Source organism: Periplaneta americana, chromosome 3 (assembly GCF_040183065.1).
Source record: "Periplaneta americana isolate PAMFEO1 chromosome 3, P.americana_PAMFEO1_priV1, whole genome shotgun sequence".
In the NCBI taxonomy this organism is placed as follows: Eukaryota; Metazoa; Arthropoda; class Insecta; order Blattodea; family Blattidae; genus Periplaneta; species Periplaneta americana.
Window position 1 is genome coordinate 59,064,713 of NC_091119.1, and position 17,702 is coordinate 59,082,414.

At 33.8% G+C, this 17,702-nt stretch overlaps 1 protein-coding gene across 1 annotated transcript in view; it reads right to left on the reverse strand.

Annotated features, from left to right (window-relative positions):
- The window catches only part of LOC138696052 (carboxylic ester hydrolase), a 57,126-nt gene that overhangs the window by 26,596 nt on the left and 12,828 nt on the right, over positions 1-17,702 (reverse strand). Inside the window, exons 3-5 of the mRNA XM_069820557.1 lie at positions 14,498-14,645; positions 10,341-10,526; positions 6,379-6,569 (exon numbers count right to left, since the gene is read on the reverse strand). Of these exons, the coding sequence (XP_069676658.1) occupies positions 6,379-6,569; positions 10,341-10,526; positions 14,498-14,645 (525 nt within the window). The remainder of the gene's footprint in view (positions 1-6,378; positions 6,570-10,340; positions 10,527-14,497; positions 14,646-17,702) is intronic.

The following is a 17,702-nucleotide window of genomic DNA, read 5'->3' on the forward strand; positions in this document are numbered from 1 at the left end:
ATGTCGTCTGTTATTCTTTTCAACCAGAGACCCAACCAATTCCTTTTTTCTCTTTCTAATCAGTTTCAGCATCATTCTTTCTTCACTCACTTTTTCAAACACAATTTTATTTCTTATTCCGTCTGTCCACTTCACACGCACCGTTCTTCTCCACATCCACATTTCAAATGCTTCAATTCGATTCTCTTCATTTCGTCGTAATGTCCATGAACCTTCTCCATGCAATGCCACACTCCACACAAAGCACTTCACTAGTCTCTTCCTTAGTTCTTTTTCCAGAGGTCCGCAGAAGATCCTTCTTCTTCTATTAAAAGCTTCCTTTGTTCATGTTTGCAGTTTTTCTTGGGAAGGATAGGCCTAAATGCGGTAACATCCCATTGCTTTCCGCACACCACTATCTCTTTCGCATCTTATTAAATTCCAGGGGGCCCAAGCATGGAGATGAGGAGAGTGGATTTGAGTAATTGACCAAAAGTCACGGCAAGGGTTAAATATTAATTCTATCAGGATGTTTGACCCGATCAGAGACCAGGAAATCTCAATTAGCCTTTGCCCTCCGCATCCTGGACTAGCTTCTACGAATCATCAGAAAATCTCAGAGTGTGATTGGGCCAATTTTTCCGAAAATGTTTCCACACTTTTGCCCTCGTAGCTCAGCGGACGAACGTCGGAATTTAGATGTCAACATCTCAGGTTCAATTCCTCGTTACTCCTTTTCATTTTATCGTGGTTCAAGATAGTATAATGTAATAATACAAAAAGAAAAACTAATACCAGTATTATGCAACTGGATTTTTCCAAACCTAATATTAAATTTATGTTATTTATATCGCTAAAGAACGATTACAATCTAAATAACTTGAATATTATTTATACAGTATCACTAAAGAATATAAATGATACATATCGGTTTGTTTAATTAATATAAGATATTATATAGGCCTAATACGTATTTAATTATCTAAATAAAATAACCTATTTTACAAAGAAAGATGGTTATTTGTGTTATAATAATTACTTACATAAAATACAGATTATTTATATTGCGAAAGAACAATAACAATATAAATAACTTGAATATTATTTTATAATGCTAATGAAGGAAAACAGAATATAAATGATAACTTGAATATTATTTATATCGCTAAAGAACGATAACAATATAAAAAACGTGAATATTATTCATATCGGAATTTCACAGATTTATTACAGATGTATTTAAGAAATTGTAGAAGAATAGTAATTAGTAACAGTGTCCTATTTATTCTTCTTGGAGCCAAATTTGCAACTTTTAAAAGTGTGGTTACTATGTTGAAGTGTATGTGTTGCAACGGATGCTTGATTTGTTATGTATGTGAGTAAGTTACAGGATGCCTGATGTCGTCGCAATGTCGTAATTATAGTTTGATTATGTTTGTGAGACTATTGTGTATTAATTTATTATGTATGGTACGGAAAGCTGCATATTTGTGTTATAGAATTGTTATGTATGTGTGTTGTTAATGTTTTTGTATGTTTCAAATTGATAACTGATATTTGTTTTGCAATCGCAATGCCTAATTTACGGATTGTTTATGTTTTGTTTACATCGCGTAAGCTAATTTAATTTTCTTTTCCATTTCTCTTTATGCTTATCTTTTTTGTGTATAAAACTATAGCCCTAACATACATATGTAACATAGGGTTAACCCCCATTGGAGATACAATAATAATAATTATTATTCATATCGTTATAAAACGATAACAGAATACAAATGATGACTTGAATTTTATTCATATCTCTAAAGAACGATAACAAAATGTAAATAACGTGATATCCATAAAGAACGATAACAAAATGTAAATAACGTGATATCCATAAAGAACGATAACTGGATATAAATGATAATTTGAATATCATTTACATCGCTAAAGAACGATTAAAAAATAAAATGAAAACTTGAAGAAGGCCCGAACCCAGAACCTTTGAATCATTAAACAAGCACTCTACTGCTGGTCTACGAGGCGCAGATATGGAACACTTTCATAGTTCCGGAACTGCTTGTACAAGCACATGCATCGTGTAACATCGCCGCGACCCGAAGTGGACTTTGAAAATATTTGCTGTTCACGAGTGCGGCCACTTTTTTTTTGACAACTGTACACTGAATATAGCATTTCATTTGACAGTGCATAAAGTGATTAGGTACTTTTTTACAACTAGTGTTTTAAAGGTTCACTTTATGCACTGATAACAATGGGTAAAATGCAACTTTACATACTATCATAGAAAAAAAAATATTTAGTATGATTTCTTTTCATCACTGTTGTATCTTATTTATACAACTTTTAACTGTAAATCGAAAGCCGTCTTATGAAATCTGAGAAATTTTTTCAAAAAAATTTAATTTTTATATAACTTCTTGAAGGATTCTTGCATATCCAATTGTCGTTATAAATCCACATTTGAGAAAATTCATTTTTCTCTAAATTAAGTTCCACGTCTTTTAACCCCTTACCACATGGGATAGTCTTGCACAAACTGGTTTAATATTCAAATAACTTAAGTAGTTCTTTCTTTCTCAACTGATGACACATATGGTTAAATTCAATTCTTGACAGTGTGTCATATCTGTCCCAGTTTGCAGTTTGAAATATTATATGCCTATATTATAAATTATATCAATATAAAACCTGTATGTACCATATCTGTCCCAGAATGCGGTAAGGGGTTAAATTTGCTTTCATCCTCGAATTGATTGTATATTGTCTGTAACAATGAAGCAGAGATATCTCATTGCTAACCGAGTTTGTAGAAAGCAATTTCTGTTTTTCTGGATTATTACATAGCGTTGTTACTATTCAGAAGAGAAGTAAGTCTGGAAGTTCAGTGTTTTAGATTTATAAATGATTTATTGAGTACAATGTGCTTTATAGCACATAAAATACCCATGTCCGTGAATACATATGTTCCAGAGAAAATTTACCGGTCATTTCTGACACACGTCAGAATTCAACTCTTAATCATCATCCTCACCTGTCATCCTATCATTGTAAGTGATGAGTTTCGCCTGACAGAAACTGAATTTGGTAATGCCAGAGCAACAGAATCCAAAAGGATGTTAATAAATCACGTCTGGAGACATTTAAAATCAACTACAATAATACAGTACATTATAATAAAATTATTCTATTAATTTCTCCATATACATTTTTCGCGAATGTATTTTTTTTTCTCTCTTACAGAAAAGGACCCAAGGCTTATTGTGCTTAGCCTACTACTCCTGTTTTGTGAATGGTTTTTGTCGTGCTCTTTTATTGTACAGTACACTGCACCATGAACTTAATCCGACTAGCACGTGAAGAAATGATAGTGAAATGAGCCTGAGGTCCAACAATTCTGCTTCAATTGATTGAGGGAAAACCTTGGAAAATAATCCTAACCAAGTAATCTCTCCCAATCAGGATTTGAACCCAGGCCCACTCGTTTCACAGTCAGACATGCTGTCTGTTACTCCACAGCAGTGGACTATGTAATAATTTAAGTATAATTTGTAAACATTCACTTAACCAACGACAAGCATTCAGATAAACATATTGAAGGTCGAATTTAGTAGCTTATATTGCAATTTTAAATATTGAATGTTAATATATAAATCAAAGTGTTATATACATAACATTTTGAACAATGTGCCGAAATGAAAATTCAAAATTGGTGTTCTTCAACACGAGAAGGCACCGGCATGGCTCAGTCGGATAAGGGGTTAGATGCAGCTTACGGTAGTAAAATTTTTGGAAATATTCAACATTTTTTTTTCCTCCATTACTGTATATATAAACTGTAAACTGCCACCATTTTGAATTTTGTAAACTATATATATAAAAATGGTGGCAGTTTACTGTGCAGTGATGAAGCGTTTCCCTCATAACTCGTAAATTTGTTAACGTTTTCATGTTCTCTCCCTTTTATTTTATTGCTGAAACTCATGTTTACAATACCATGCTCTTTCAACTACATTTCTTAATAAATATATACTTTTTTAATTTTGTGTTAGAAGAAAATACTGATATTTGACCATTTTTAAATGAATTTATTTTTTATCAATCTATCAAAGGTAGAGAAGTGATCTTGTATCATACTGTAGATATGACATGCATAAATACATACAAAAAGTTTCATCACAGAATGTTCGATAGTTTTTGAGTTATGTGGAAATGCTTCATTACTGCACAGTGAACTGAATTTTGAAAAAAAAAAAAAAAAAAAAAAAATTGTAGGCTAAATACCAGTAGCTTTTTTTAAATCGTAAAAATATTTTTTTTTCATATAGCAGAAGTACAGAAGGACACACTAATTTTCATTATTGTACAAGTTACAGTAATGGAGGAAAAAAATGTTGAATATTTCCAAAATTTTACAGCTGTAAGCTGTACCTAACCCCCTAAGGCGCTTGCCTGCTGGTCTGAAATTACGCTCGGACGTGGATTCGATCCTCGCTTGGGCTGGTTACCTGGTTGGGTTTTTCCCAACCATAAGGTGAATGCCAAGTAATCTATGGCGAATCCTCGGCTTCATCTCGCCAAATACCATCTCACTATCACCAATCTCATCAACGCTAAATAACCTAGTAGTTGATACAGCGTCGTTAAATAACCAACTAAAATATTAAAAAAAACACGAGAAAATTTAAGGAAGGAATGTTTCTACGACAATCTATATAAATGGCATGGCTCAAGTGAAAATAGAAAATAAAAGAAGGGGAAGGAAGAATATTGCTTAAGCTATTGGTTTTCAACCTCCAAATGAATAGGTTATTCTCTTTCACACAGGTAACGAACTTAAGTTAAGGTACTGGTATGAAAAGAATTGCTTTCATAAAACTATCAGTATTCAACCTTGTAAGAGGGATGGAGGCTGTTTAGTAGAGAAAGCAGTAAACCTGAAACAAATTAATTTTGTGTACATGACATCCCACCTTTCCCAACACATTCCAATGAGTTGTTAATATTACATAATGTGGGAGAGGAGTCTTGATGTTAATTGATTTCAAGCTAACTGTGATGTATTATTAGGACATGATGGCGTTTATCTAAGTGAAAAAGCGTTTTCATTACTGGTAAGGGCATTCGTAGTAAAAAGAAAAATAGTTATAGTCTGTAGACTAATGCCAGAACTTCCATATTTAATTCGGGAGGGGGGGGGGGGGGGGAAGAAAAGGAAAAACTTTACTTTATAGACATTTTCAATCTAGCACATAAGTCTAGGATAAATGTGACTGGTTAACCGGAATTTCCGAATTTAATGTTGTTTTTCGTCGGAGCTATTTACTATTTGAGATAAACTCGAGTTGTATAAAAACTGACTCTACTACACATTTTGTAAATTTGGTGATGAAACTTACCACTTACGAGCAATCCTCAGTAGGTATAGTGAGTTTCAGTGGATGCAAAATAAAGACTGTTGGATAATTAGCTAAAATCTGAATTCTTTGCCCATAATCAGAAAGTTCGATGCAATAGAGACATTCTAAAAGTATTTATTTATGATTTATGCTTTCTTAATAAACAAGAATTAGTATTTCGGGTCATGACGAGTCTGAAACCTCTATCAACAAGAGTAGGTACTGGTAATTACATTTGATTTCTAAAATTTAGAATATTTACAATAGAATTATTTAATACACAGCACAATATGTCCCTTTACTAGTAGAACCCTTGAAAGGTGTATCGTACTATATTCAGAATGGTATGGTATGGTATGACATAGCATATAAAACTAATAATTCTCTCGATAAACTATTATTCAATAAACTTGACAATAATAAAATCAGTAAATTTAATCTTCCAGGAATATACAAACTCAATTCTGCAGTGTTCGGGTTATTGTTTAGTCAACTGTCCAAAGACAGGTCTGAACCCCACAAGTGATACAAAGAAGACACCACTTATGAGGCAACTAGGCCAGGAGATAATGGGGTAGGTGACCAGTTCCTTTCCACCTCTATTGCATACATAGCTGACTAGCTACATATTACACTAGTCAGACTTCAGATGTAAACAAACAATTATATCGCTTCACACAAAGAGAAACTATATTGCATGCCCTTCATTAATTGCTTATCTTAACATATACCCATACTCTCCATTTGTAAACCGAAACAAAAATAAAACATTCAAACAAACACAATAAATTGTAGTTCCATTCATGAAATCAAGTGACATACTCTACATAATTTTTTTATTTCAACTTTTATCGAGGACTAAAGTTGAGAGCTACATATTATGAAAAATGGGAGTGGGAAAAAACTTGGGTGTCTAAAGGGGCAGAATTGTAAATCCGAACTAGAAAAGGGATAAGTTTAAACTGTTTCTTATTCTAAACTAAATAAAAACTTTTACCTGGAGATCAGAATCAGCTCGAATGAGTTTCGAAACTGACATTTCTTGCAAACACTTGACCATTTCCAGTACTGGACTCTCAGGACAGCCATTTTGCTTTGCCAATTGACGGCCAGTTGCAAGAGGATTATGATCAATTGCAAATGCTGAGAGGGCTGATCCACTCATGGCGAGTACTCCACGTAGGAAACCTTAAGAAAAGAGTTTGAACTAGTTACAAGAAGAGTAAATATGTGTGAAATGTTAATTCAAAATCTTTACATGCTCTTCAGATAAGAGTTTCAACAAACTTATTCTTCGAATTACCAATACTTTTATAATATTGTATAAAATTAGCACACATATTTTTATATATTGGCACCATCTTTGTCATAATGAAAAAATCCTAATCAATCTTGGTAAAATAACTGTTAGTGATAGAGAGTCATTAGTAGTAGTAGCAGTGATAATAATAACAAATTACAAGAGGAAGCTATATGAAATATATACTGGTAGTCAAAAAAAATATTCGTAATGAAAATTAAGAAAGCAGTGGTAGTGACAATGGCAGCAGCAACATCATAAAACTATATTAAATACATACAGTGAGGTCACAAAGTAGCATGTATTACGACTCTACGATGGGTATGGTTGATTGCTTGATATGGACATGTATGACCTGATAGTTTAATGATCAGAGACATTGGTATGAAGACCTTAATTTTCATAGCACAGCTGAATTCTGTGCCATATCTTGGTAGATGTTTTGCGAAGATAATCAAGGGTCATTTCGTTGAAGGCATCTTCCACAGCTGCTCGTAATTGTGCCGTTGTGTTATAGATGAACCCCCAGAGAGCATTATCAGGTGTTGTGAGGTTGGGACTTCGTGGAGGCCAGGCAAAAGAAGCTTGATCATCTGCAGATTCTCTTCCAATCCACCAGTTGGGAAATGTCATATTCAGGTATCAGTGCACTTGCAATGCGAAGTGTGCTGGTGCTCTATCCTGTTGCAAGACCACAGTGTCTTCGATACGAGCTTTCTGGTACCAACCATTCACTAAGCATGTCCTGGTAAGCTGACCCATTAACGGAACCTTGGAAGAAGAAAGGGTCTTGTTGTCGGTCTTTCACACTATCCATTGCGAATGCATGTTTTTCTCACCCCAACACTGTTGCTTTCCTTGGCTGTTCCACACCAAAGCGGTTACGAAATTTCATCTTTACTGTTTCCACGTTGTCGCTGGTATAATGTCTTTCATGAAGCCAAACCACTGTCACTAATCTTCGTTCAATGGTAAATAGATTCTGGTCAGACATGTTTTTTATTACCGGTAATTAATAAAGTACTGAGAGCGCGTAAATACTATTAAAATTGCCGATCTAGCTATATCCATTGATTCATCCATTTGGAGCGAAAATTTAGCGAATATTATGCTAAGTTTCTGATTCATCGTGTGATTGTGTTATTCAACAAAGGAATTGTGCCTACTACTTTCGTGACTTTTCCATCCAACATACATTCACAGTTCAATATGTCCTTAATGCAAGACTTGATAAGGTTTACAGTGATGACTAGGCTTTGTTAGCTTGAGCAACACGGTAACTGGCCCATCCGCTGGCTTTGTTGGTTGTTATTGACCACGGGACATAAGTCACATTCTTCCCTAGGGAAGTACCTAAGTGAAAATATATTTCGGTTTCGTTCAACAGATGCATAGCAACAAACAAAAGAATACCCAAAACTCGACGACCCTCCAAAACAGGTCCTGATTTACAATTTCTGAGGCCCGGAGCTTAATTTTCTTTATGAGGCCCCTTCTTTTCATATATAATAACTAGGCCTATCTTATTTTATTTAAATTCTGTCGCCTATCTCCTTTCACCATGTATTTATTTCACAGAGGTTTTTATTAATTTTCTATTTTGAGGAGAAGTGTTAAAAATAAAGTGCTTCATAAGGTATCAGTGATTATGTGTGGCCACAAGACGGATCAGAACCGATTGCATCGATTGTGATACCAGTACTATCCCTATTTTCCTCTAGTGCAGTAATTCAGGAGTTTGAAAGGAATGTTCATTTTTCCTGAATTCTGACAGGCTTATACAAAAAAAAAAAAAAAAAATACAGTGGCTCTCCACAATTTAGTAGCTGTGGCGGATTGTTGTCTTTGTATGTCAAAATCTTCATTAGTCTGTGTTAAAACCTTCTTAACTTTTTGAAACTGGAGGTATTTTTGGGCAAAGGAGTTACTGCTAGTAACTTATGAACGAACATATGGTACTTGCTTAATGGTCAGCGTTGTTTTCCTGTTGTTGAATATCAATAGCTTTCCGTTTTCTTTTATTGACTTAACTCAAATTGGTTTAGGAATTCCCTTTTTAATTATGGACATTCCTATAAAAAACACTTTAACACTACCACTATACACCAATAATGGTCCTATCACAGTCTAGTCATCTATGAGCCTTGTTGTCAGCATCTTGGAGCACAATACCACATCACACATTGGACAGTTTTTGGGCTCATGTTCGGTGCCCGTGGTACAATCCCACGAGAAACTTTAAATCAACTTAAACAATTTAAAATTTCTGATGTAACGATTGATGCCATAGAATTTCATGTGTTAAAATCATCCTTAGCTATAATTAGTAATCATTTGTACCCAAGTAACTTTTATTGTAAATGATTTCCTATGTTTTCTTATCATTTATCTTACTGTTTTTTTTCTTTCAAATTGTCACATAATTGTTTTTAGTCATTGTTCATTGTGAATTGATTAGTAGGCCGATCTATTGAACCCTTATTTAGGGCGGCTTTTTTTTTTTAAATCAGTCACGAAACTTGAGTTGTGAGGGTACTAGGAACAATACATTGTGCCGGTACTATTTCGCATTGTCTGTAATGAAGCGATAGTAGCGATCCCAGTGGTTAGCAACTATCTATGGATGCATATTTACTACATATTGAGCTTCGTGACTATATACTAGACTGCGGTCCTATACCAACAAAAATCAGATAAGCAGTAAGCTGCAAGAAACACAATCACTACACACTTGGTTTAACACTCAATGCAATGAGAACTGACAATGTTGTTGAGTTTGGCTGCTGAATTCATTACTTACTAATAAATAGACCTACTCTTACAATTTCAATAAACTGTACATGGTAGCCAATTTTTACAAGTTGAATACATTAAACTCTGCAATCAACTTATTATTCTAAACGTAAAACAATAAAGTGATTTTTTATGCATTTTATAACATAATTTATTATGTAATTACTTATTACCTCAATTCTGATTTTCAGTTGACAGAGTTGTTGTCTATTTGATTTGTATAATTCATTCAAAAATGCTTGTTCCTGGATTTTGAGGCCCTGAGGAGAGTACCATAGGCTCCTGCCTAAATCAGGCTCTGCTCCCAACAGTTCTGATATTAAATCATGTAAAATGAAGAAATATATTTTATTATGGTACCGGTACATAAAATGTGGGAGTGGAAAAGCATTATATGCAATCCGTGAGTTAAGAAGAATTTGCTAGTCGACTACTTAATTGCAAAATCGTCCCCAACTAGTAAAAATTACTTACCTTCCTTAATACGCAAACAAATAACTATCGTTCACTTCCTCTGTACACGCACAAAATATGAGGTGCTCAGCACACAAATGGCCCACCCCATTACATTTCCACTTTATCTCTTTGTAACAGTGCGCGAAATGTGATACACATATACGAAACTTGTGCTGAAATCTCATAGAAAAACTGGGAATGATGATTAGGCCGATTTACACTTTGAAAGGATCAATATGAGGAGCTCTTTAAAGCATTAAATTCAGTACCGGTATGCAAATCTTGTAGGTTGGGCCATTTGTGCGCTGAGCATCTCATATATATATATATATATATATATATACAAATCAAAATCTTTAAATAAATCTTGCACATGATAGTTAAATGAGGAACCAATGTTTGAATTATACCTTGAGTGATTTCAGAAAGAGAAAGTAGCAGTGCACTGCTGGCCCCTGAGCCCTGCCCGAAGACAGTGATTTTATTAGGATTTCCTCCAAAGAAGCTGATGTAGTTTTTGATCCATTCAAGACATAATGCCATGTCGAACATCCCAGCATTCCCTGATAGTTCTTTCACACCAGCGCTCAAGAAACCTGCAGAAACAATAAATACACTTTTAAGTATATACAATACGTTTCACATTCATAGCCTGATTTACTGTAATTTTACATACAGTAGATATTCTAGGAAACAAAATGTCCTTGTTTCTTTTCTCGATTTTATCATATGTTATCATTGGTTGGTTTGTCTGTTGTCAACTGGTTGGTCAGTTGGTTGGTCATTCGATAGAACAGATCAATTTACAGGTCATGACTGAGTTGAATGTTGAGGTTGGGTGAAATGTTTGATTGGAACACTCCCATCCAATGTAAGAATATTTTATATTCTGTAAAACTACAACATGAAACCTCGAGCTTTGTTTCTTCTCTTAACAAAGCCATACTGAGGATTTTCATCTCACTCAGCCAAGTTTAAATCTGCGAACCTCGGATACATCATTTAAATATAGTAAGTAACTATAGTATAGTAAGTAACTATAGTATAGTAAGTAACTACCGGTCCCCTGTATCTACGTACTAGAAACAGTCTGTTACATCCATCAGAATGCAAAACAGTTTATACCAAACTCTGAATACCGTGACTACAACATTAGAACTTCCAGTAATATGCATTTAAAATACCACAGGCTTACCAGAAGTCTTAACAGTATATCTCATAATGGTTGTAAATTATACAACAAGCTCCCCTTACATATCAGGAAGTGTACCCAAAAAATTTTCAAGAAATCGGTAAAAAATATACTGTTGAAGCACATGCCACTGAGCATAAACAAGTACCTAAATTTAAATCTTGAACAGGAAATGTAACAATCTCTATTTTGTATACTGTTATTGATTGCTGTTGTTTTCCCTGTTTACTGCTCCTTACCTTCCTCTTCATGTACCTGGTAGAAGCACGCTGGTCATAAGACAAACTGCCAAGATTGTCATTATAATAAAATACTACCCGTACCCGTGCTCTCCGCTGCACCCGTTAGAAATAAATACAAAGTAATTATATAATTAAAATAGGACATTTGATCCAGGGAACATTCGTGTTTGATATAAGGATAAATCGTTTATTATGTTACTTAATTTAAATTGTATTTGCATAATTAAAATGCGATGATTTTGATCCAGAGACCACTCATTTGGTCATAAAAATTATTTTAGGAAATACAGGAAACGAATGTACAGAATAGCCTATCAAGTTTTCTGTGCATAAGAAGCTATTTTAATCTTACCTGTCCTCGATTCACTCAGAAGTTACTGTAATAACATTATAGCATTATGTCCATCTAGAGAAACTACACTTTCCAATGGTGAATTAATAATTTATTATATAAATCGGTTAATTTAGTTTCTGATATTACTTCATAAAAACACAGAAACATTATCTGTAGGCTATCTTTCATAGCTTTCGATTGTTGCTGTCCAAGGCCCCTTATAGACGAAGTCATTTGTTTTTTAATTCATTACACGGCCTTAGATGGCAGTTATTTTAATTTTAAAACTCATTTATCTCATTAAATATCAGTCCTATCAAAATTTTTCAAGGAATAAAACTTATCGGAATGATTTTTAAAGAAACTTTTGTTATGTAACATTTTTCACAAAAATCAATAATAAGCGAGATATTTCGATTTATTTAATTAAGGCCCCCTTATAACCCCCCTTTTAAATGATGTATTTTGAATGCCATATAGCCTGAAATCTAAGTTACAACGAACTTAATTTATATTCCAATTTTCATAGAAATCCGTTCAGCCATTATCGCGTGAAAAGGTAACAAACATACAGGCAGGCAGACAGACAGACAGACAGACAGACATACAGACAAAAATTTAAAAAAAGCGATTTTCGGTTTCAGGGTGGTTAATTGTATATGTTAGGACCAATTATTTTTGGAAAATCGAAAATTACCAGAAAAATTTCGGCTACAGATATACAGTATAGATACAATGTTAGAAAGTGATTATTATTATGTTGTAATTATAATTGTTGTCATTACTATTGTATTTGTTTACATTACTATTATACTATTGTATTAACATGTAATTGTTATCTGACCATGCCATGAATCCTTGTATTCTGACGGCTAATAAATACATACACACATACAATACCCACCCGACCACAGAGAATGATTTTTGACTGTATTAATGTAGAAAAATCTTTTTCTGCTGAGATAAATAGAATTATAAGCAATATCATAATGCTCGATACATAAAATTATTGCTGGTATTTTAAAGAAAGCACCAAGGTGTAAAGTTAGAATCCACTTGTCTCCATTTATTTTAGAACTTTACAACCACACTGAATCTGAATGGCATAGCCTGCAGACTTTAAGCCATGAGTCTAGTGGCGATTCGTGATATTTTTTGTATGTAGGAGATGAGATTGACGACTGATGACCAAGACAGAAACTAATAATAATAATAATAATAATAATAATAATAATAATAATAATAATAATAATAATAATAATAATAATAGCATACAAAATAAATACAAGTAGGCTTATGTTAGTCTTTGACTCACCATTCTGGAACTGGCAATTTATTTATAGTGAAGTTCGATTCTCCTCCCCTTTTAGTTGGGAAGATGGCACCTAAGCCATTGTACTGCCCGATATTTACTGATGCTCCATCGTATGTTTGCAAAATTAATTTCTTGCTATAGTTAAATTCTTCTAAATGATCAAATACAACTTCAGATATTCTTTCGGCTGTCCTGTCATCTGAAAGTCCTGTTAATTCTTGTATTTATTATAGCTTATTTTATTTAGCTTTATGTAATTTTTTTTTACTCATTTTATTTTTTTATATTATATCATTTTAAATTATTTATTATTTTGTTTATTCTATTCTTTTAAAATGACCAATGAACTGCATTTAATGAAGACTACAAGGGTACTTGAAAATTCTTATTGTAAACTCTGAGAGGGTCTCCGTCACCCAGAAAGAAGGGTCGTAGTATTAGGATACACGGTCATATCCTCAAATGCGGTTAAATTCAAGCCATATCCTTCCCCCCGCATTCTCCCCTGTCCACTAACTTCACTGCTAGAAAAAACCGTTTGCTGTGAGATATTTGGATGGTTCCTCGGAAATTATTTCTGAGCTGTGCAGTGGCGACAACTCACGACAGAAAGTGGAAGCTTAAAGGAAATTATTACATTGGGATGCATTGAAAATCAAAATCTGTAATTAAAATGTTTTTTATCCTCAGAGGCACAAAATTAAACTGTAGAATCATCCTCATATCCTTCATGGAGGAATCGCCACTGCATGAGTCTACAGACAGAGTGGCAATTGCATGACATCTCACCCATCTTATTTCTTTCTAGTGATGAAGAAACGATACAAAAATATGTTTTAGTTTACAGTACTCCATTGATTTTATGGAAAGCCCTTCTATATCAGTATTATGTACATACAATTCAAATCACTGAAAGTTTGTTCAAAATAATAATAATAATAATAATAATAATAATAATAATAATAATAATAATAATAATAATAATAATAATAATAATTTATTATTATTATTATTATTATTATTATTATTATTATTATTATTATTAATACTAATCATTGTCTGTGGCGCGACAGCCTATGGAGGGTCAAGGCCGACTAGCCAACTGCCAGTCTCACGTCCACATATCTCAGCAGAGATGAACGATCATCCAATCAGTGTAAAGTAACATGTGACAAGCACGAAGATCACCCCAGCCTTTACGGAGCTAGATTACAAAACGAGATTTCGCTGTAGTCCTCTAAATTTATCATGATACTGGGTAGACACTGGTCCCATACACTGGCCGAAATATCATGAGAAAATTCCTTCCCCTGTGGCGACTTCAATCAGTGTGCAATTCGTATTTCTAGTCCAAAGCAAGACACCATAGACCAGAAGTTACCATGTTATGGATTCAGAGCATATAACCGGCACCCTAAAAGAACCCCGATTCAAGCAAAATGCAGATTGCTTTTATACATCACATTTACGTTTATAACTCTCACCTAAGGAACCAAGCCTGTACTGAATGGTTACAACAATCAAGTTCTTCTTCATCAAATGACGCACTCCATACTGGGAGGCAGAACCCCGTCGAAACCATCCTCCATGGATCCACATCACAACAGGAAGACCTTCATTTCCATCTGGAAGCTGAAATTAAAACCATTTATTCCAATTATGCAACAAAGATCAAAGAATACAGAGTGTTTCGAAACAGCTGCGAAATATTTTATTAAAATATGACCCCTTACATATTTTTAGACAGGGAATGAGTGCTCCAGGAAGACAGTTTATCGCAAAAGTCATCCATAAAAATAAAACAAAATTCAAATTGAATTCAGACTACCATACATATCAAACAAGAAGATCTAATCATATACATTGTCGACTCACAGAATTACTATATCACAGGTCTTAAAATAATTTTACATTGAGGTATTATAAACATATATAAGAAAATTCCAAGCTCCTATATAATTTAACACTAAAAAGCGACCAGTCATCTATTCTTTTATATTTATTGATCTCACAGAAACTGGTAACGTTTTAAATTTTGTTATGGAATTTCTTCTTTATTAATTGCTTTGCAGATCAATGTTTGTTTTTTCTCTTATTTGTTTTAATGCCCAGTTCTGAAAATATATAGGTAATGTGCCTATCAAAATATGAAACATAATTATTATCTTTCCACGAAGAATTTTGATGTTGGCTATTATAATTCTGAGGAACAGTAATTACTAGAGACAAGATTTTCATGCACTATCAAATCGTAAAATATGCATGCATCCATGCACTATTAAATGGCCAAATATGCACAATGAAGGAAAAAAACACTGAAAATATGCATTATCAAAGTTGAAACTTATATTTTATTTTCGAATGACGCAATGTACTACTAACAGTCTTTCCAAATTTCTAAGATATTCTTTTCCCTTGATCCACTGTGCCACAAGATCTCTTCTCGAACATTTCATCAGGGACATTAAAACACTTCACAGATCACCACAGAACAAAAATACAGTACCGTAGCTAATTCACAAAACACTGTACATGTAGCCTACTACAGACCTTCTCCTATCTAATAATAATCCGTGGCGCTACAGCCCATGAAGGGCCCAGATCGACCAGCCAGCTGCTGGCCTCACGCCCACATGCCAAAGCAGAGGTGGACGATCATCCAACCAGACTGGAGGTATCGTGTGGTTAGCATGATGAACCCCCAGCTGTTATAGCTGGTTTTCGCAACTGGATTTCGCTACCTAACGTAGCTCCCCAAGTGCATCACGATGCTGGGTGGACACTGGTCCTATACCAAACTCTATGAGGCAACATTTATAAAATGCGATTTAATATAAAATATGCAATGAAACTATAAAAATGGACGTAATATGCAACATAAACCTCAAAATATGCATTATTAAACTTAAAATCTAAAAAACATGCATTATGAATGAATTTACCACTAAAAAGACCAAAACATGCAAATATGCACGGAAAAAGTATACATATTTCGAATCACTAAGCCATGAAACGGATATTTACAAAGTTTGGGAACTGTAGGAAGCTTATATAAAAACATGCATTTGCATGGAAATTCTGTCTCTAGTTAATTACAGTACTTCATCTGTTTGTCATATTTAACAGTACTGTAACATTATTATTATTATTATTATTATTATTATTATTATTATTATTATTATTATTATTATTATTATTATTATTATTATTATTACTGCTTCTGTTGTTGATATTGAACTCTTCTTTTAATTAAGGTTCACAGCACCAAGGACAGTGTTAAAATGTTGTGGTATTCAAAGTCCCTGATAACTCATTCGAGCTTACCCAAGGCCAGTAGGTGGTAGTTCACAAATTAATTAAAATACGTATACCTATAATTAAAACAACAATAAAAGAATCATAATTTCAGGGAGAATTTTCTTTCCCCGATTGGGAATGAAAACAGGAATGCAGAAATTCGGGGGGGAGGGAAATTCAGAAGGGGAAATTCCTCAGCTTTATCCCCTTGAATCCAAAGAAATGCAAGTTAGCCTCTATGTTAATTTTATCTTCAATTCATATACTCTGAGGTATATTTATTGGCTGAGAATATTCATGAAATATGTTTTTGTCATTAGTGATATTGTAGTCTTATGTAGTCCTGTAAACAATAATCTACTTTATGATTAACATTAATGTAACTCTTTAAAATAGGTTTATGTTTAAGTGTGGATCGTATAACTACATATGCCTCGATTCTAGACCTTACGCCTCCCTGATCCTATGAACTCCTACGAAGTCTGCTCGGACATCCATGATATTATCTAAGTTGAAGTCATCTGAAGTGTCTTTATTATTAATTGCATTAATTAGTCTTTTTTGTTATAGGAATTGATAGTGAAGACATAATCTGTCTATGTGGAGAGATACTGTAATTTGAAGTATTTATTAAAATATGATGTGGATAAGTTGATGAATTGGACGGACTCTAGTTAATGTATTTGTTTATGGTCGCTAGCACATAGCTGTGGACAGCTCCTTCCGTTTTCTCTGTACCTTATCCCACAAAGACACGTGACAGGAAGCGAGGCAACTAATCTTCATTAAGGAATCTTAAAACATTGTGGCCTAGACCAGCCATGCTTGGAGGGCTTCCTCTCCTACTGGTACTCAACAAATCGTACATAGGTTTTATATTAGGTTTTCTGTAACCTTCATTAAAGGTGTTATGAATGTGCTTTAGCATAATTTAAAAAACACAGTGAAAAAGGAATGTGTTACCGGTAGGTAGCCTACTTCCTCTCAAAAAAAACTAGTAAATTAATATTGAGTTAGAAAGAATAGTCTATTTTAAGTGAAAAGAAGAAAAGAAAAAATAAATAATTGATTAATTGGCGAACTTACTCGTGTTAATTATGTAAGCATGTGCGGCTTACAGCTGTTTTGGTGCTCTTGACACAATCATCAGAGCCTTCTGGGTCTTGGCGTCATTTCGACATCTCTGCCTGTTGTGTGGGTGCGTTCGTATGATGAAGAGTTGAGTCAAGGCCCAGAAAGCTCTGATGATGATGTCAAGTAGCACCGAAACAGCTGTAAGCCACACATGCTTACATAATTAACACAAGTAAGTTCGCCAGTTAATCAATTATTTATATTCAATGTTAAAAGTAGTGTACGAAAGATTCAAAATGGAGCAAAAATAAGTTTAAT